The 20,603-nt window shown below is 44.9% G+C and overlaps 1 protein-coding gene across 1 annotated transcript in view; it reads left to right on the forward strand.

Annotated features, from left to right (window-relative positions):
• The first annotated feature begins 262 nt into the window (after positions 1 to 262).
• NDUFA10 (NADH:ubiquinone oxidoreductase subunit A10) overlaps positions 263 to 20,603 on the forward strand; it is an 86,456-nt gene continuing 66,115 nt past the window's right edge. The window contains exons 1-5 of the mRNA XM_048869334.2: positions 263 to 418; positions 3,852 to 4,020; positions 4,661 to 4,876; positions 6,193 to 6,279; positions 15,806 to 15,927. Of these exons, the coding sequence (XP_048725291.1) occupies positions 338 to 418; positions 3,852 to 4,020; positions 4,661 to 4,876; positions 6,193 to 6,279; positions 15,806 to 15,927 (675 nt within the window). The 5' untranslated portion in view covers positions 263 to 337. The remainder of the gene's footprint in view (positions 419 to 3,851; positions 4,021 to 4,660; positions 4,877 to 6,192; positions 6,280 to 15,805; positions 15,928 to 20,603) is intronic.

Raw genomic sequence — 20,603 nt, forward strand, 5'->3', positions numbered from 1 at the left:
CCTTCCAGCCCGCAGAGAGGGGCCATGCTCGGGCACGGGCTCCCGGGTGGCGCCGTGGGGCCCGGAGCTCCCCACGCCCGGCCGAACGGGGCACTCCCCGTGGCGGCGAGGGGCCGCTCAGGAGAGAGGAACCAAGCAGAGGAGGGACTGAGAGCAGGCGCCTCGCCCCAACTCGCCCTCTCTACTCAGGCGCTCGCCGCAGTCACCTATGCACCGGGCCCTCTGACGTCATCTCCGCGCGGGCAGCCGGTTAGGCCCCCCTTGAGGGTCCTTCTGCTGGTGGCGTCGTGTCGGTCTCAGCGGAAGGGCGTCCTCCTGCTGCTGTGCTGGGTCCGCGATGTCCTTGCGGCTGGGGAAGCTCGCCCGCCCGGGGGCTGCGGCCGTTCGGGGCCGCCCGGGGCTCGGCGCCCTGCGAGTGGTGAGGCGGCCTCCCGCTGGCCGAACGGAGCGGGGGGCTTGTGGCCTTCCGCGCCCTAGGGCGGACCCTGGCCGGGGGACTGGGCGCTGTGCAGCGCCTGGCAGGCCGGGGCCAGCTCCCGTGCTCAGGGTCTGACCGGTCCCCCTGCGGGGCGGGGGGGAGTTTCCCCCAGGAGAGACTGGCAGAGGCCTTGGCGGGTTCCCACCTTCCGCTGCAGCGTGGGGTGTGGGTCGCTTGCTAGGATCATCTGGGGAGAAATTCCTGCCATTGAGGGGGGCCTCGGGCACTGGTGCAGCTTGGTCCCTGCTGCGATCCGCCTGTGGCACGTAATAGTCTAGTCTAGTGTAGCCTGTAATGCTTAGGTCTCATTTTGGTGGCTGGGTTTAATGTGCAGGGGCTGGGTCATGGTGGTGATCTGTGATCTACAGGAAGTGGGACTAGTCCGTTCGGCCTTAAATTCTATGACTTCTTGTAGCCTTCAAATGTTACCTCAAGCTGTGTTTAGTAATAATCCTGGGGAGAAGTACTGGATCGGTACTGCATCTTGCTGTCACAAGTGACGGGGTACCACAGAAGTGATGCAACTCGACCTTTTGCAAGGGTTCAGAGTGAAAAACGTGACATGAAGATTCTTTATAAAATTCATGTTTGGTAGCCACATTTTATTTATGTATATATATATCTATGCACGCACACATCTAGGTGAACTTAATTCATATTCTAACCTGGAATTCATTACAAATCTGAAGACATTCCTTGTGTTTTCTAACAATTTGGCTACATATTACACGTAATCATTGGCAGATCACTTGGACAGGAAGAATGGTTTTGTTATTAAGGCACAGGGCTGGGAGTCAGAAAATCAGCATTCTGCTCTTTGTTCTGACACAGGTTTCCTTTCACAAGTTATTTCAGTACTCCAGCACATTTTTTTTCTGTACAATGGAGTCCCTGATACACTACTACAGTACTCTTCCAGAGACTTGAGGCTTGATTCACCCATATTTAGAAGGCACTTAGAAAGTTTTGGGTGGAGGCTACTATAGATTAGTAAAGCGCTGTTTATTTTCTTTATTGTTTGAGAGTAGCCTGAACTCTACATTTAAGAGCTCAGTCTTGCAAAAATGTTGTTCATTTTTACCAGTCTAAATACACAATCTTCTTGCCGATTCTTTTTGATGATGATGAAAAAACTAGTGATGTTTTGCTTACCTCTATAGGGGGAAAAAGCTGTTCAGAATGGACGTTATGAGACTGTGCAGGCTGATCCCTTCAGTTTAATTGTAAATCTCTAAAAGTGGACATGCTGTTGCATAGAATATGATCGCTTACATAGCACTAGCATAGCAATGTAGCTCATGTTACGTGGATTGGAAACTGGTTAACTGACCAATCACAAAATAATTGTATGTGGGGAATCATCATCCAGTGGAGGTATTTTTAGCAGGTCCCGCTGAAGCTTTTGTTAGTGGCCTGGGAGAAATTTAAAATCATTGTTGGTAAAGTTTGCAGATGTTGTTCTTATTGGTTGAGTGGTAAATAATGATGGGGACTGGGTCAGTTATACAGAGTAATCTAGATTCATTGGAAAAGGGATCAATTGAAGAACACATGTTTTAGAACAGTCATATGAAGTGTTTGACCACTAGAAACAAAAAGTATAAGTCACACTTACAAGATAAAGGGTACTGTATCCTGGAATGCATTGATTCTGAAAAGTACTTATGGGTCATGGTAGATAACCAATTGAACAAGAGCTCCCAGTGATGTTCTGTAGCTTGGTAAAGATGATCCTTTGATATATAAACAGGGGAATAGCAAGTGGGAATATGGAATTGGTATTACTAGAGCCCTGCGCAGATACACAAATGTGTATCCCGATCCAATCTGCTATCCGCAAATAATTTTTGCGGATTTGCAGGGCTCAACACTGGGGGCTGGGCTGAGGCTCCCAGGCATCCCCCAGCCGGAGCCCGGTCGGGGAGAGCTGCGGGCAGCTGTAGGGAGCCCACGCAGAGTTGCGGACCCTCCGCCACCCAATGTCCCTGCCCCCCATCTCCTCCACCCAGGGCAGGTGGAGGAACCCAGATTCCCCACAGCTGCTAGCACAGCTCTCCCTGCTCCGGCGGTGGGGAGGGGGGACTCTGAGTCACGGCCCGGCCACAGTAATTGCCGGGCGGGGAGCTGTGGGGACCCACGGCGGACCGCTCCACCTGCCCTGGGCATGGGGCTCAAGCAGCCCCCCCAACTAGTGTCCCTTTGCCGCAGTTCCTCCTAACTGCTTGCCCGGCTCTTACCGTCAGAGCCCTGCGCGGATACAAAATTTGTATTCACATCCGTGCTGTTATCCACAGAAATGGTCCACAGATATAAAGTGGATACCCATAGATTTCCATGGCTCTAGGTATTACCTCTGTATGTAGTACCAATGAGAGCATTACTAGAATGCTGTGTCCAGTCTTGATGTCCACACTTCAAAAGGGAATTGGAAAGATTGGAATGGGTTCAGACAAGCACTCCAAGAATCATTAGAGATCTGGAACCCTGCCTTAGATTGAGTTTCCTTAGTCTCTCATTGTATTTAGTTTAGCCAAAGGAAGGTCAAGAGGTGACTTGATCATTTTCTGCTGGTATGAACACGGAGAAGCAATTTTTGTTAATAGATGGCCCTTTAATCTAGCAGAAAAAGGCACATAAGGTGATCCAATGGTTGGAAGTTGGAGCTTGACAATTTTGGAGTAGAAATTGGGAGCAAATTGACCATTAGAACAGCTTATCTAGGGATGTGGTGGTTTCTCTGTTGCTTGAAATCTTTAAAACAAATTTGTATATATTTCTGAAATATATGCTCTGGCTCAACAGATGCAGATTCTGTGATCTGTGTGAGATTCTATGTGTGTGATTCTATGGTCTGGTAAGCAGAAGATCCGTCAAAATGATCAGGATGGTCTCTTCTGGCCTTAAACTGAGTAGTGGACATAGATATGTATAAAATTATTAGTGAATTAATTGTCCCTTAAAATAAGTCATTAAAGATCTTTGGCACTTTTTAGACCAGGGATATCAATCCTTCTGGCCAAGTTCTATTTTGTGGTAACATATTGAATCACTTTAAATCATTCGTGATTTCTATTAAATACTATTTTCTTCACTTCCTGGGTTACGCTACAGTTAAACAAATTTAATCATTTCATAGATCGTGATTCTACAATCAGATCTGTAGGGCACATGGTTGTACTCTCATGGATCTGATTACAAGGTCAGGTCCTAAAACTGTAAACTCTCCAATGATGCCTTGAATTGTGTTAGGCGCTATACACACTAATGTAGGCATTGATCCTGATTGGGGCCTCTAGGTCATTGTATTAATATAAATATTATGTTAAAATCAACAACTTGAATTCATTAGTTTGGTGGTTGTGTTTTCTTGCAGGCAAAAATTCACGTGAGCTCTCAGCAGAAGTTGCGGTATGGCTGGTTGGCTTATATGCTGGGAGAGAGATCTACTAAAAAGTTCAATAAATACAGCAAAATCTTTACTGTGGATGGCAATTTATCTTCTGGGAAGGGCAAACTTGCACAACAAATAGCAGAAAAGCTAGGTATGGCTGATTCTTTTTCTGTCCTCTATAATATTTTATGGAACATAACACATTATTGCAATCCTTGTACAAGCAAAGGCACTGATTCATCAAGTATCAGTGATTTGGGGTGGCTCAAATAGTTCTTTGCTGCCATAGTTAATGTAGTGGTTTGACTAGCAACGAGAATACCAAATATATAGCAAACTGGGATTTCTGGATGTCACGTTTTCCAAATGTGTGGGCAGTTGTAGGGGTGTTGATGGAAGAAATCCTGACCCTAATGAAGTTAGTGGGAGTTTTCTCAGTAGGTTGTCCTAGGTTACACTGCAGTAAAAATGTTCTTGCAGCAACAGAGTGGGGTTATAAGAACTTTGGAGAGGGAAGTGGCTGCTCAGAACAACAGTTTAGAGGCCATTTTGAAGAAGGAAGAAGAAATTGAAAGATATAGTTTTTAACTTGGTTGTGCATCTCTAATCATGATGGCATGGTGAAATTCATTGGAGAACATTGTGTAGTAATATTTTGCTCAGAACTTGTGGAGATGAGTTATGCATGCTTGTAAATAAAATAAACTACAGTTTTAAAAATAACTAAAATGAATAGGAAATGTCCAGTTTAAACCAAACAATTTTATGATCTTGATTCCTCTTTGTCTCAGGTATGCAGTATTTCCCAGAAGCAGATGTCCATTATTTGGACAGGGTCACAGGAGATGGAACACTACTTGATGAGAAATTTAATGGCCATTGTAGTCTAGAGAAATTTTACAATGATCCTAAATGTCCTGATGGAAATTCATATCGCCTACAAGCCTGGTTGTACAGTAACCGTGTTTTACAGTATTCTGACGCACTGGAGCTCCTCCTGTCTACAGGTTAAGTTTGGTTTCAAAATTAATTGGTGAATTTGGGTTCTAGAGTTGTTAAAATGATTGAGCTGCCTTTAACAGTTTGGCTACCCCCCATAGCTGTATTTTAAAATATAAAATCTCGTTATTCCATTAGTTTTTTTGAATAGTCCTTTTTATAAAGTAGTGTTCAAAAATGAGAAACCTTCCGAATTATTAAAAAACAAAATAACAGTTCTATTGTTAATGTATATTCTGAATAATGTTTTTCTATGTTGTTTTTGATTATACCTGTCTAAAAGGCATCACACTGTGATGGTGAGCTTCATTAGTTCTTTCAGAGGGAGGGCAGAGTTACATTGGTAATCTGTCAGGTCAGCTTGGCAGAATTTTCCAGAGGAAACTGCACTTAGAAATGTTAATGTGGCTTTTTGAATATAATAATTAAGGTGGCACAGTTAAAATCAAAGTCGAAAAATACATAACTCAAATTGTATAGTCATCTTGCAGGATAAAAATGCACATTGCCTTGTAAGGCCCCATACCTGTGGCCACTCTGTGACTAAGCAGAATTGATCTGGAAGCTTAGGGGGCAAAAAAAGTGATTTTTCTAACATCCAGTCCTGCAAGCTTGACCTGGAACCTGAAAGTTAAGCTGTGGTGTTTCTGGCTCACACATCAGCAAGAATACAGATTCTGTCTCCCTTTTCAGTAGCTGTATCAGATTTGCCTCATTAACATAGATAAAAATTAACAATCTTACTGTAATCAGTGTAAAGTAAGCGAATGAGAGGAATGGATTGGTTAGGTAAGAAGTTGCTATTTCTATAGCCACTTTTTTACCCTAACTATACTTTAAGGTTCCAGCAGCAGCATTAACTCAGCCATCTTTCACCTGCTAAATACATGTATCTAAGTGCCCTTTGCGTATTTGAGATACGAGAGCACTTTCCTATAAGGAGGAACAATAATATCCTTGCCTTCACTTTAACAAACTGCATTTCAGATGGGGGTCTCCTCATGATGTATTGCTTATTGCATCACTGGAAGGCATTTGGATATCATGGTGATAGGTGTGGTATAAAAACCTTAATAGAATCGATCAATACGTATGTTCAGTAGTGTTAGAGATGTATGTTCGTTTGAACTATGCCTGGTATTATGTTGAGGGGTGAAATCTTTACTCTTTTGGTATGTTAACTTGGTTAGAGAAGAGTGTGTTCCAAGATGATGTAATCACAAGAGCCTGACTGTTGCTTATTATCTAATAGATATGACTTGACATGTTGTTGCAGCGTAGTTTTATTGAGCCTTTCATGATTAGAACCTGTTTGTAATCATAGGACAAGGTGTAGTGATGGAACGCTCCGTCTACAGCGACTTTGTGTTCATGGAGGCGATGTTTCAACAAGGCTATATCCACAAAAGATGTAAGTTCCTATCTGCAAAAAGAAACTTAATTTGTAACACTGTCTGTGAGGAATATGGTGGCCATGTAAACAGATGGAAAGGCAGCAAGTCTGAATCCTTAATGTCTGAAGGTGTCATTTAGCCAGTGGGCCATGCTACTGACCTGTACGCCAAGGAACTCTCTAGCTGCAGGATTCCAGTCCCTTTTGTTCAGTGCTTCAGTTTTATTTCTTTAACATTAAAATGGTTGAACACAAGTTCTTCCTATCAATTATGTTCTTTTCCCTGATTCGGGAACATCTGCAGAAGCTCTCCTGTTCCTTGCAACTCTCCCCCTAATTGTGCTTTTGCTGCCTCTTATGAGGACCAGGTGATCTTCAAGCTATTTACCTGATCTCTGGCCACATAACACCAGCTGGGAGACAGCTGATTCGAGCTATGCCCAATTCCACTTAAAGGGCAAGCCATCTTGTGAGAGTGTTTAAAGGTATTCTTAACAAATCAAATGAAGTTGCTTCTACAGTCTTTTAATGATTACCCAAGCCTCTTAATCTGTGGTGTGATGTTCTTCTATGTTTCCTTTCACACTTCTTATCACAACATCTGAGTGCATATAGGGGACAATTCTGCTGTGGTTATTCCCTTAGTCTTGCCTGGATTCAGTGATACCCTACTTTTTTTTTCTTTCATGAAATCATAACCTATTGCTATGGAAATAGTCCCTGAGTAAATCTGAAAGGGAAAGGGGTAGATTAGGAGAAAGAGCTAACTTGGTGATCAGCAGGCAGGAGAAAGATACAATGCAATATTATTAAATCCACACTGTCGCACAGCTGGGAATAAAACTCAGGAGTTTCTGGCTCCCAGCTCTCTGCTCAGTGCACTTGACCATGCTGCATTTGGTGCCTGCCTTCCCTGCTCCTGATGGAATTATTGAGATGCTTCAACTCAGAAGTTGAACTAACAAGAAGAATTTTTGCTATAAAATGGGGGATTTATCAGTTGGAAGTGACAGAAGAGGAGAGAGACCTGGATGTAGTGGTTGATCACAGGGTGACTATGAGCCACCAATGTGATTCAGCTGTGAAAAAGGCTAATGCAGTGCTAGGATGCATCAGGTGTGCTATTATGAGTAGAGACAGGGAACTTTCAGTAATGTTATACAAGACACTAGTGAGACTTCAGCTGGAATATTGTGTGTAAGAAAGATGAATTCAGACTGGAACAGGTACAGAAAAGGCTACTAGGATGATCTGAGGACTGGAAAACCTGCCTTATTAGAGGAGACTTAGAGCTTGGTTTGTTTAGCCTAATCAAACGAAGGCTGAGGGGAGATATGATTGCTCTCTGTAAATACATCAGAGGGATAAAAACTAGGGAGGGAGAGGAGTTATTTAAGTTAAGCACCAATGTGGACGCAAGAACAAATGGCTATAAACTGGCCATTAACAAGTTTAGTCTTGAAATTAGATGGTTTCTCAACATCAGAGGAGTCAAGTTCTGGAACAGCCTTTCAAGGGGAGCAGTGAGGGCAAAAAACCTAACTGGTGTCAAGACTGAGTTTGATCAGTGTATGGAGGGAATGGTATGATGAAACTGCATACATGCTCATTGTAGGCAATCTGTGACTGCTAACAGTAAATATCTCCAGCGGCTGGTGATGGGACACTAGATGGGGAGGGCTCTGAGTTACTACAGAGAATTCTTTCCCAGATGTGTGTGGTGGGTTTATCCCACATGCTCAGGGTCTAACTGATTGCCATGTTTTGGGTCGGGAAGGAATTTTCCCCTGGGTCAGATTGGCAGAGACCCTGAGGGGTTTTCGCCTTCCTATGGAGCATGGGTCACTTGGAGGTAATGTAAATGGTGAATTCTCTGTCACTTGAAGTCTTTAAATCATGATTTGAGGACTTCAGTAACTCAGCCAGAGGTTAGGGGTCTATTACTGGAGTGGGTGGGTGAGGTTCCGTGGCCTACAATGTGCAGGAGGTCAGACTAGATGATCATGATGGTCCCTTCTGGTTTTCAAGTTTGTTTGAGTCTATGAGGAGTGAGGCAGCTTCTTGAGCCATGTAGGAGTATTTCCTACTAGCTGAGAATGGTCCTTAGAAGCTCCAAGGCGGAGCTCCTGGGCTACTGAAAGATTCAGAAGTCTGTAGAAATGACTCTGAAATGAAGCATCAAACCTTCCCCAAAATCAGTTCTTATTGCATGGTTGTTTTTATCAAGTACAGTTTGGAATTTGTTTAAACCAGTGTGGAATTTGTTTCTGAAGTGATGTTTCAGAAAGTGAAAACCCCTTGTCTGTCTTACCCTGTATGTTTCAAATGTCTTGTCTCATTCATGTCGGATTTAGTTAAAAACAAAATCACTTGTTGCAAGAGACCACTGTCATATTGTGGGATGCCATCATATCATAGACTAGTGCCATCATAGAATATCAGGGTTGGAAGGGACCTCAGGAGATCATCTTGTCCAACCCCCTGCTCAAAGCAGGACCAATCCTCAATTTTTGCCCCCAATCCCTAAATGGCCCCCTCAAGGATTGAACTCACAATCCTGGGTTTAGCAGGCCAATGCTCAAACCACTGAGCTATCTGCAGTCCAGACCAGTGCAGAGTTGTCACCTCTTACCTGTAATGTTGAGTGCCTCACAATATTTTGCTATCATAGTTCTCGTGCGTGCAGGTCACACCCCAAAGTGTTTGTGTACTAGACCAGAGGTGCTCAAACAGGGAGGCACGGAATGTATTCTGGTGTGTGTGTGTGTGTGAGTGTGAGAAACTTTCGAGGGGGGGAAACTTACTGTGAATGTTTTACCCACAGCAATGAATAACTCTTCAAGTTTGAGGGGGACAGAGCATCCATCGTAGACCCTGGCAGCTGTTCAATATGCCGCCTTTACTTCTGCACTGCTGCTGGTGGCAGCACTGCCTTCAGAGTTGGGTGTCTGGCCAGCAGCAGCTACTCTTTGGCCATCCAGCTCTGAAGGCAGAGTGGAGAGTGGTATTGATATGGTATTGCCACCCTTCTGCTCCGCTGCTGGCGGTGGCACTGCCTTCAGAGCTGGGTGCCCAGCCAGCAGCCACCGCTCTCTCGCCGCCCACCTCTGAAGGAAGCACAGAAGTAAGGGTGGCAACAAGTGACCCCCCACAATAGGCTGGCAATCCCCTTTTTGGTCAGGAACCCGTTTGAGAAACGCTGCTCTATATACTTCAATAGCTGTGTTTGAATCAGTGCCTTACTGTTTTTCATATTTAGTGAGAGTTGAAAGACCCATCTTTCTCAGCTTGTAAGAGCTATATTTCCTTGTATCTGTCTAGTGATGGATGCCAAAGATGGCTTCAGTCCTTGCTTATATCACCAAACATTCAATGACTTTGTTTCAAGAGGCATGATAATACTCAGGGTTCTTTTCCCATCCGATGAAGTGAGCTGTAGCTCACGAAAGCTTATGCTCAAATAAATTTGTTAGTCTCTAAGGTGCCACAAGTCCTCCTTTTCTTTTTCCCATCCTATGAGTGTCCTATCCCCCTGCTGATCTCTATATAAATGCAGCTTCCATTGTTTCTGGGCAGACCTGACTTAATTTAAATAGCTGTAACATTCCCTCCTGTCCGGGTGGGAACTGTTGCTTCCTTTGTTGTCCGGGTGGGAACTGTTGCTTCCTTTGTTCAACCAATGCTTTAAAACATAATATTAATGAGTATCTATAATTCCTTCTGTAGTGTTAATATATAAATTTAACAGCCCTGGTCTACACTACGGGGTTAGGTCAAATTTAGCCGCATTAGGTCGATTTTAAAAATGGCTGCGTCCATACAACCAACCCCGTTCCGTCGACCTAAAAGGATCTTAAAATCGACTCCTGTACTCCTCCCTGATGAGGGGAGTAGAAATAAAATCAACCTTGCTGGGTCGAACTTGGGGTAGTGCAGACACAAATCGACGGTATTGGCCTCCAGGAGCTATCCCAGAGTGCTCCATTGTGACCACCCTGGACAGCACTTTGAACTCCGATGCACTAACCAGGCACACAGGAAAAGCCCCGGGAACTTTTGAATTTAATTTCCTGTTTGGTCAGTGTGGCGAACTCAGCAGCACAGGTGACCATGCAGTCCCCCCAGAATCGTAGAATGTTTCTACACTCCCCCCATCATCTCCATCCCTGAGGTTATCGCAGATTAGAAGGTGAAAAAAACCGCATTCAAGATGACATGTTTTCCGAGCTCATGCAGTCCTCCCGCACTGATAGGGCACAGCTTAATGCATGGAGGCATTCAGTGGCAGAGGCCAGGAAAGAATTAAGTGAGCGCGAAGAGCGGAGGCAGGATGCGATGCTGACGCTAATGGGGAAGCAAACGGACGTGATGAAGCGTCTGTTGGGGGAGCAAATGGACATGAAGTGTCTGTTGGAGCTGCAGGAAAGCCAACAAGAGCACAGACCCTCACTGCATCAACTGTATAACTGCCTACCCTCCTCCCCATGTTCCATAGCCTCCTCACCCAGACGCCCAAGAACGTGGGGGGTGGAGGCTCTGGGCACCCAGCCACGCCACTCCACTCCAGAGGATGGCCCAAGCAACAGATGGCTTTCATTCAAAAAGTTTGATTTTCAGTGTGGCTACAGTAAGCAATGTGGCCTTGTCCTCCCCTCCTTCCAAGCCCCACCTGGGCTACCTTGTCCATTATCTCTTCTTTTTTTTTAAGTAATAAAGAGAGAATGCATGGTTTCAAAACAATAGTTTCTTTATTTCGAAGCGGGGAGGGTGGTTGGCTTACAGGGAATTAAAATCAACAAAGGGGGCGGGTTTGTATCAAGGAGAAACACACAAACTGTCACACCGAAGCCTGGCCCGTCATGAAACTGGTTTTCAACGTCTCTCTGATGTGCAGTGCACCTTGCTGTGCTCTTCTAATCCCCCTGTGTCTGGCTGCGCGTATTCAGCAGGCAGGCGAATTGCCTCAACCTCCCACCCCGCCATAAACATTTCCCCCTTACTCTCACAGATATTATGGAGCACACAGCAAGCAGCAATAACAATGGGAATGTTGATTGTGCTCAGATCTGACCATCAGCGCCAGCGAGCTTTAAACGTCCAAAGGCACTTTCTACCACCATTCTGCACTTGCTCAGCCTACAGTTGAACTGCTCCTTACTACTGTCCAGGCTTCATGAGCCATGGGAGCAAGGGGTAGGCTGGGGTAGGTGCGACTGCTCGGTGCTGCTAGCTGGGAGAGCAACCTGAGGCAGAAGCCTCCAGCTCGCAGGAGAGTAGAGTTACAGCGGAAGCGATGGAGCCATACACCATGCCCTGGAGGTTGCTAGGAGCCGGGCAGGGAAGACGTTCCCAGAACCCCCGGTCAAGCTACATAGAATCATAGAATATAAGGGTTGGAAGGGACCCCAGAAGGTCATCTAGTCCAACCCCCTGCTCGAAGCAGGACCAATTCCAGTTAAATCATCCCAGCCAGGGCTTTGTCAAGCCTGACCTTAAAAACCTCTAAGGAAGGAGATTTTACCTGTCCAACGAGGATGGCTACCAGTCCTACTGCACCGTCTGTTGCAGGAGAGCAGAGTTCCAGCGGAAGCGGTGGAGCCATACACCATGGACGAGGACGGCTAGCAATCCTACTGCACCGTCTGCTGCGAAGGCACCCAGGAGCTGCTGCTGTGTAGCAATGCCAGCTGCTGCAGGTGTTTCTGTGTCGAATGCTTGGAGGTCCTGGAAGGGCAAGGTACCTCGGACAAGGCAAAAGAGCAAGAGTCCTGGAGCCGTTACATGTGTCAACCACAGAAGTGCTATGTGGTGTTACAGCGCTGACTGGACTGGAATGTATGGCTGCAAGACATCTTCACCAGTGACAAAGGACAGGAATATGATGCACCTACAATCTAAAAAGGCCCACACATTTCCCAGAGTCATTACCCTTGATAACAGAACGTCAATGATTGCATTGGCTACTTGGATCACAGCAGCCCCCCACAGTAGACTTGCCCACAACAGCAGCGGTGACGGTGAGCTGAGTGAGCTCCATGCTTGCTGTGGTATGGCATCTGCATGGGTAAACCAGGAAAAAAGGTATGAAACAATTGTCTGCTGTTGCTTTCATGGAGGGAGGGGGTGACTGACTACATGTACCCAAAACCACCCGTGACAATGTTTTTGCCCCATCAGGCATTGGGAGCTTAACCTAGAATTCCAGTGGGTGACACAGACTGCGGGAACTGTGGGATAGCTACCAACAGTGCACCGCTCTGTAAGTCAATGCTAGCCACAGTAGTGAGGATGCACTCCGCCGACTTAATGCGCTTAGTGTGGACATATGCAATCGACTGTATAAAATCGAATTCTAAAAATCGGCTGCTTTAAAATCGACCTAATTTCATAGTGTAGACATACCCACAGTGATATTAATCACTAGTGTGGCATTTGCTTTGAGAGAAAACCTCACTTTGTACACTTACACTACAGTAATGTTGCATGCGATCAGTTGACTTAGTTGCTTACCACTTGAGATTCAGCCCCCCGTCTTTATAGACCAGTAAATCTTTGAAATGACTTCTTTGAGACCAAGCTTCTCTCTCCTGCTGGGTGTAGATGCCATGTTGTCTTCTCCCCCACTTGCTAGTGTGAAGTTTGCTTCCATCCCTCATTAGTTTGATGTCTGTTTGCTGCTTATACGTAAAATTGAGGAGGAACACATGTTCCTTTGCTTAGGATTGACCCGTTTAACAACTCCCCTTACATACCTGTCTTTAAAATATTTTAGTTATCATTCCTGCATGTGTCCATATCTCTTAATACCCACCATGTACATACATGATACAAAATGGTAATACACAAGGCATATTATGTACAAAGATTATTACAATAGCGTGTAGGGTGTGAATAAAGTGGTGCTTAGTGTCACAACCATAGAGGAGAAATTTCATGCTGAATGGATTTGTTTGGAGAAATTTTGTGAAGAAAGATGTGTGTCAAAATAAGGCTTATAATAGAAAGTTAGTTACAACCCACTGTGTTGCTCTAATGACTCATGTTGATCATGCTCAGGAGCTTAGAACAATAATATCTTGTTTAGGAACACACCCTTGTGCATAAATCTTCTTTTATAGGAAGCAACTAATCTGTTATGAAACATCCAGCAATACTGATCTCCTTAAACAAGAAATACTGTACTAACCATAAATATGGACATCCCAGTAAAGACAGGTATCAATGGTGCTAAAGATCAACTTGCAAAACTGGAAATATCTCCAACTATTTGGTTTAGAACACAATAAAATATATGTAGCCAAATTCACCCTTAATTTCCACTGACTTTATTAGAACGGCACTAAAGATGAATTTAATGGAGGCATTCTGGGCTACAGTTGAAAAATCTACTACAGAAGAAAAGAAAAGGAGTACTTGTGGCACCTTAGAGACTAACCAATCTGATGAAGTGAGCTGTAGCTCACGAAAGCTCATGCTCAAATAAATTGGTTAGTCTCTAAGGTGCCACAAGTACTCCTTTTCTTTTTGCAAATACAGACTAACACGGCTGTTCCTCTGAAACCTGTACAGAAGAAAAGATTGGCATAGAAATCTGTTCATGGATGGTTATTTCTGGTTGTGCCCAAAGACCTCGGTCATGGTTTAAGCGAAGGGAGAGGGTCCCAGAGCCCAGACTCCAGCCCGAGCCTGAACGTCTGCAGTGCAGTTAAACAGTGCTGTAGCCTGAGCCCCATAAGCCCGAGTCAGCTGACCCAGGCCAGCCGCGGGTGTTTAACTGCAGTGTACACATACCCAGAGGGTCTTTCTTTACTGCAGGCTGAATCTGGGTTTTAACTAGTCATCCTCCACCCCACCATCCACGCAGGAAGAAAAACAGGTTTGGAGGTGCTTTAAGCCCAGGCTAATTTACTTGACTGTGGCTGTGCGTTAGAGCCCAGGTTCCACTTTAACTCTGGCTGGAATCCACCAATTTTGCTGTGAGGATGCAGGCAAGATCATTCAAGTGTAGATAGTTCTCCCGTGCCTTCCAACAGTTCTTTGCAAAGTACAGATTCTCCCACAATGGCCTGGGGAAGAACCCTAAAGCTTCTCTGCACAAAGAACCCTGGGCTATGCCCCTAGACCTGCAAGGGCAAGTGTAGAAAGTCTGAGGGTATAGTATGGCTTCATTGTGGGAATGCTTACACCTGGACTAAGCTAGATCAGGTGCTTAACCTGGGTAATCACCACCTGGTCTAACTTCTTTCCCAATGGGAGAGCACAGAGCTGTTGGGAAAGTAGCAGTAGAGCAGCAGTTCTCAACCCGCTGCCCGTGGACTGCATGCCGCCCAATTAGCTCAAAGTTGTGGCCCAGCTCAGGTGTGTGCTGAAGGCCGGCCCGCGTGCTGGGGTCCGCCAGGTTCCCGGCTGCCTGGCGCAGAGTGGGCCGGGCTGTCCCACTGCCCAGCACAGCTGGGTTGGGGTTGAGGCAGCTGCCCGGCCCTGCAAGCTCCAGGGTCCAGGGTAGCCAGCTGTCCTCTGTGGCCTGAGTAACAAATTGTGGGCTGCATCTGCAGCCAACAATGTGTAATAAGTTGAGAACCACTGCAGTAGAGAGTCGGGGCTCCACGGACTGTAGTGGGAGGGAACACTGAGCTTACAGCTCAGTGCACTCAGATGTTGGGCACCCTGACAACATTTCCCTTCCTCCGAGACGTCCCTGTTGGCGGGGGGGGGAGGTGTGTTGTGGGAGGGCAGATGTGCCTCTCACGCTTCCCCTCAGATTTCTTTAAGATGGGATAGGATGGGGTTTTTGTGAAGTGACGTGACGTGGTTATTCCTCCGTTTCTTCCCTAGACTCCCTAAACCCACTTTGCCCCGCTGCCATGTTGTCAGTGGGTGCAGCTTTCCTCATACTGTGGCTATTGGAAGTAGCAGCCTGCAGCCTTCAGGCAGTCTCTACAGCTGCCTCTGCCAGTGCCCTCTGCTGTTTATATAAGAATCTACCTGTGCAGGTTGGGGGAAGGGTCACCTTTCTGCAAGTTCATGAAAGGAGGGAGGGTTAGGGGGCAAAATGGCTAATGCAAAATAATTAAAGGGAACTGGGATTTGTGGCTTGTTGGGCTGAGGCACTTCCTGTTAATAACATTGACCTCAGTGAATCTGGCGACATTTAAGTCGGAAGTAAACTACCCTATAATGTTGTTTGTTGCTTATTTTCTATTTCTATAAGGCTATTTCAGCTTTAAATTTGCTAAATCCCCTTGCTTGGGATAAAAACCCAACCTGAAATGTGTATTCCAGCTGAAATCTTTGCAGAGAGGTAAGACTTCATAAACACTTCTATTGGGCAGACAGACTCTTCTGAAAATGAAATGCAGTTACAAATGCTAACAGAATCCTTTCAAGAGGCTGTGTTGATCATTTACCTGGTGGATGGGATGATGGTGATCAAAATCAAATTGTTTCTTTTCTGTATGTTCTTGAGCTTCATTACATACATGGTGAATACAGATGGTTATGTATTTCTATTTAAGGAATTCCCTGCTCTATTTTTGTTTTTTAGGTGTTGATCATTATAATGAAGTCAAGGGCATCAGTATCTGTGAATTTCTGCCACCTCATTTGGTGATCTATGTTGATGTACCAGTCTCAGAGGTACAGAAAAGGATCCAAGAGAAAGGAAAGGTAATTCTAGCTGTTAGCTTGCTTTTTTATGTTAAAATGTCATGATCAGGGCCTTGTGCATGAATCATGCGGCTGAGGAACTTGCTGCCTAGTCTGTCCCTCTGCTGCAGAATTGTGCTCCAGAATCTTAAGTGTTTTTTTTTTTAATTGTGTTTCTTCCTCTTGTGAAGAAAACCTTCAGAAATGTTCAGAGTCCCATCAGTGAGGTTCTGTCTTCCTGGCATACAATTAGAATAAAAGAATAGCAGGTTTGGAAGGGACCTCAGGAGGTCATCTAGTCTAACCCCCTGCTCAAAGCAGGACCAATCCCCAACTAAATCATCCCAGCCAGGGCTTTGTCAAGCCTGACCTTAAAAACCTCAAAGGAAGGAGATTCCACCACCTCCCTAGGTAACGCATTCCAGTGTTTCACCACTCTCCTAGTGAAAAAGTTTTTCCTAATATCCAACCTAAACCTCCCCCACTGCAACTTGAGACCATTACTCCTTGTTCTGTCCTCTGCTACCACTGAGAACAGTCTAGATCCATCCTCTTTGGAACCCCCTTTCACGTAGTTGAAAGCAGCTATCAAATCCCCCCTCATTCCTCTCTTCCGCAGACTAAACAATCCCAGTTCCCTCAGCCTCTCCTCATAAGTCATGTGTTCCAGTCCCCTGATCATTTTTGTTGCCCTCCGTTGGATGTTTTCCAATTTTTCTACATCCTTCTTGCAGTGTGGGGCCCAAAACTGGACACAGTACTCCAAATAAGGCCGCACCAGTGTCGAATAGAGGGGAATGATCACGACCCTCGATCTGCTGGCAATGCCCCTACATATACATCCCAAAATGCCATTGGCCTTCTTGGCAACAAGGGCACACTATTGACTCATATCCACTGTAACCCCTCGGTCCTTTTCTGCAGAACTACTGCCGAGCCATTCGGTCCCTAGTCTGTAGCAGTGCATGGGATTCTTCCGTCCTAAGTGCAGGACTCTGCACTTGTCCTTGTTGAACCTCATCAGATTTCTTTTGGCCCAATCCTCTAATTTGTCTAGGTCCCTCTGTATCCTATCCCTACCCTCCAGCATATCTACCTGTCCTCCCAGTTTAGTGTCATCTGCAAACTTGCTGAGGGTGCAATCCACACCATCCTCCAGATCATTTATGAAGATACTGAACAAAACCGGCCCCAGGACCGACCCTTGGGGCACTTCACTTGATACCGGCTGCCAACTAGACATGGAGCCATTGATCACTACCCGTTGAGCCCGACAATCTAGCCAACTCTGTATCCATCTCATAGTCCATTCATCCAGCCCATACTTCTTTAACTTGCTGGCAAGAATACTGTGGGAGACCGTGTCAAAAGCTTTGCTAAAGTCAAGGAACAACACGTCCACCACTTTCCCCTCACCCACAGAGCCACTTATCTCGTCATAGAAGGCAATTAGATTAGTCAGGCTTGACTTGCCCTTCATGAATCCATGCTGACTGTTCCTGATCACTTTCCTCTCCTCTAAGTGCTTCAGAATTGATTCCTTGAGGACCTGCTCCATGATTTTTCCAGGGACTGAGGTGAGGCTGACTGGCCTTTAGTTCCCAGGATCCTCCTTCTTCCCTTTTTTAAAGATGGGCACTACATTAGCCTTTTTCCAGTTGTCCGGGACTTCCCCCGATCGCCATGAGTTTTCAAACATGATGGCCAATGGCTCTGCAATCACATCCGCCAACTCCTTTAGCACTCTCGGATGCAGCGCATCTGGCCCCATGGACTTGTGCTTGTCCAGCTTTTCTAAATAGTCCCGAACCACTTCTTTCTCCACAGAGGGCTGGTCACCTCCTCCCCATGCTGTGCTGCCCAGTGCAGTAGTCTGGGAGCTGACCTTGTTCGTGAAGACAGAGGGAAAAAAAGCATTGAATACATTAGCTTTTTCCACATCCTCTGTCACTGGGTTGCCTCCCTCATTCAGTAAGGGGCCCACACTTTTCTTGACTTTCTTCTTGTTGCTAACATACCTGAAGAAACCCTTCTTGTTACTCTTAACATCTCTTGCTAGCTGCAACTCCAGGTGTGATTTGGCTTTCCTGATTTCACTCCTGCATGCCCGAGCAATATTTTTATACTCTTCCCTTGTCATTTGTCCAGTGTTCCATTTCTCGTAAGCTTCTTTTTCGTGTTTAAGGTCAGCAAGGATTTCACTGTTAAGCCAAGCTGGTCGCCTGCCATATTTAGTATTCTTTCTACACGTTGTGATGGTTTGTCCCTGTAACCTCAATAAGGATTCTTTAAAATACAGCCAGCTCTCCTGGCATGTCAGCTCTGACAGGTGAATTGCCCTGACTATCTCTGTGGGGCATTAGTGCTGCCACAGAAAGTTGACTGACTGTTAAAAATTGTGCATTGCAAACTCTTTTGGCTAGAATTAGAGCCTGGGAAAATTAGATGCCTAACTTCTATTGGAAATTGTGGCCTTCACTGCTAATCATTTTAGTACAGACATCCTACTCTGACTGGGCTTATCCCAAAAGCCTTAGCAACCTCCCCACTCAGCTGCAGCCTCCCCTTCTGACAACCCTTTGGGTGCAGTTATATATCGTCAGCATGTGGTCAGTGTAAAATGAATAAAACTTGGTATTCAGATAAATAACATGAGGGCTACTATTCTGATTGCTATTAACTTTCATCTTTGATTCAGTAAGAATCTTTTTTTATATTTAAATCAAATTGCCATAGATGTTTCCACATGCTGCAGAAACCAGAGGGCCTTGTTGCTGGTTCTTAAGTCCAGCTCATTGCAGAGCACACAGAGACTTGGCTATTATTTCAGTTATTCATTGTAACATAGAAATGATTTCTCTTCCTAGTCTGAAATTCTGGTACTTGAACTCTCTTGAGACTGGGATATTCTGTGAAACTCAAGGGTGTTCTCCCTTTTGTTTTCAAAGTCTTCTAAAAGCAGGATAGTTTCTGTGGGAGAACAGAGAGAACCTGCCTTTTGTTAACATATGGTACTGAAAGAAGAATAACAGTTTTGTTGACTGCTTTGACTTCTGGTATTCTCAAGCAACATGTTTTAAAATTACCCCTCTAAGGGTTCCAGAAATTTGGGTCAGTAACACCTTCTGAGAGCAGGAGAGTTGTGGAATGTTTTCATTTAACAGATAATCTGAGCTAGTTTCCCCCTCCCCCCCCCCCCCCCCAAAATGGTATTGATCCATGTATCAGTAACTGTTCCCAGATGTGCTACAAGAGCCAAATGATGTTTACCCTGCACCTTGTTCAAAGGTTACAGGAAATTGGATCTGAGTGAGGAATTTAACCATGAGAAGTCTAATTTTTTTTTTAAAAGCCTTTTATTGAGATCTTTACAAACATTTGACCACATCTGTTTTCCAAAGCCCTTTGTGTATATGGTATATGGGAGGGCAGCTTTGGTGACAGGCTTGGAAATTGCTGTACTCGTGTCAAACAAAGTTGACCATTGTTAAGGAAAGGTGTATATGGCAGTGGAAAATAAAAAAAACACAGGCAGTTTTTTGTAACTTCACTGTGATAACATTCTGCTAAGATAGGTTTGTCACTGGCCTGAGTTGCGTTGTCTATCAGTCTTGCACTTCTTTAATATAATAAAATGCCAGACAAATATTCAAACCATGACTGAACGTTACTCTTTTGTTTAAAGAACAGGATGTTACTTTATGCAACAGTAATAATGGGCCGTTCCTTTACTAGAGGAGAGCGTCTCTCTTTAAATTAAGCTGCTTTTTTGAATGATACCTTATGAAGCACTATGAGAGGTTTCTAATTTTTATCTCCCTCTGCTCATCTTGGGGAAAACAGAACTGGTCTCCTTGACCCTGCAGTCCTTTTTATTCTGGCACAAACTGCTCCGACAATAACATTTCTCAGGGGTAGAGGCTTTGAAGGGTGAATGTATTTATTAATATATCATTGTTTGTTAGCAGCAGCCCCTGGATCTCTTCTGTCTGTTTACATTAATGGCTTGTAGTTGGCATTGACTGAACAGTAATTAGAGGCTTGGAATAGAAAATACTTCTGTCTGCTCAACTGACGGAGGAGCCTAATTCTCCAAGGTGCTGCACATCATCTCTGACATACAGGTGTGAGCATTCTGTACCTCACAGGCAGGATCAGGCTGTAAATGTGTAGGGAAAGAGCAGAACAGTTCTGCTCTTAAGGGAAGAAGGAAATCATGATGAACCGTGCACTCAGGAAATGTGATGAAAGAGCTGTATAGAGTAACTGATGCCTGCCATTGATGGGTAACCCCTTGACAGTAGAATTGCAGTCCACTTAATTTATAAGAAAAAGTTGTTTGGCTTTGTATTGAGTGCACTGTTGCTCATCTGTCTGCCTGAAAATTAGGGAGGATTATATTTGGGGTGCACGCTGTAATCATGCATGTCCTAATCAATCCTCAAGAGAAGAAATGATGGTTAGTTGGCCCATTTGGTTTAACTTGCTGAAGGGCAATCCTTTTTTCTGTTTTTTTTTAAACCAGCTGACTATACGTAACTTCCTTAAATGTGCAGGTGGGTAGGATTAGTCATTTGTTTAGAAATTAATCTGTCTGGAGCCTGTTCTTGGTTGGTAATTCTGTTTGTGTAAGCTTAGAAAAATTGAGATTCTTCCACCGTTCATCTCAGCCTGGTAGAGAAGTGTCACTTTGTGCT

Source organism: Caretta caretta, chromosome 11 (genome assembly GCF_965140235.1).
Source record: "Caretta caretta isolate rCarCar2 chromosome 11, rCarCar1.hap1, whole genome shotgun sequence".
In the NCBI taxonomy this organism is placed as follows: Eukaryota; Metazoa; Chordata; order Testudines; family Cheloniidae; genus Caretta; species Caretta caretta.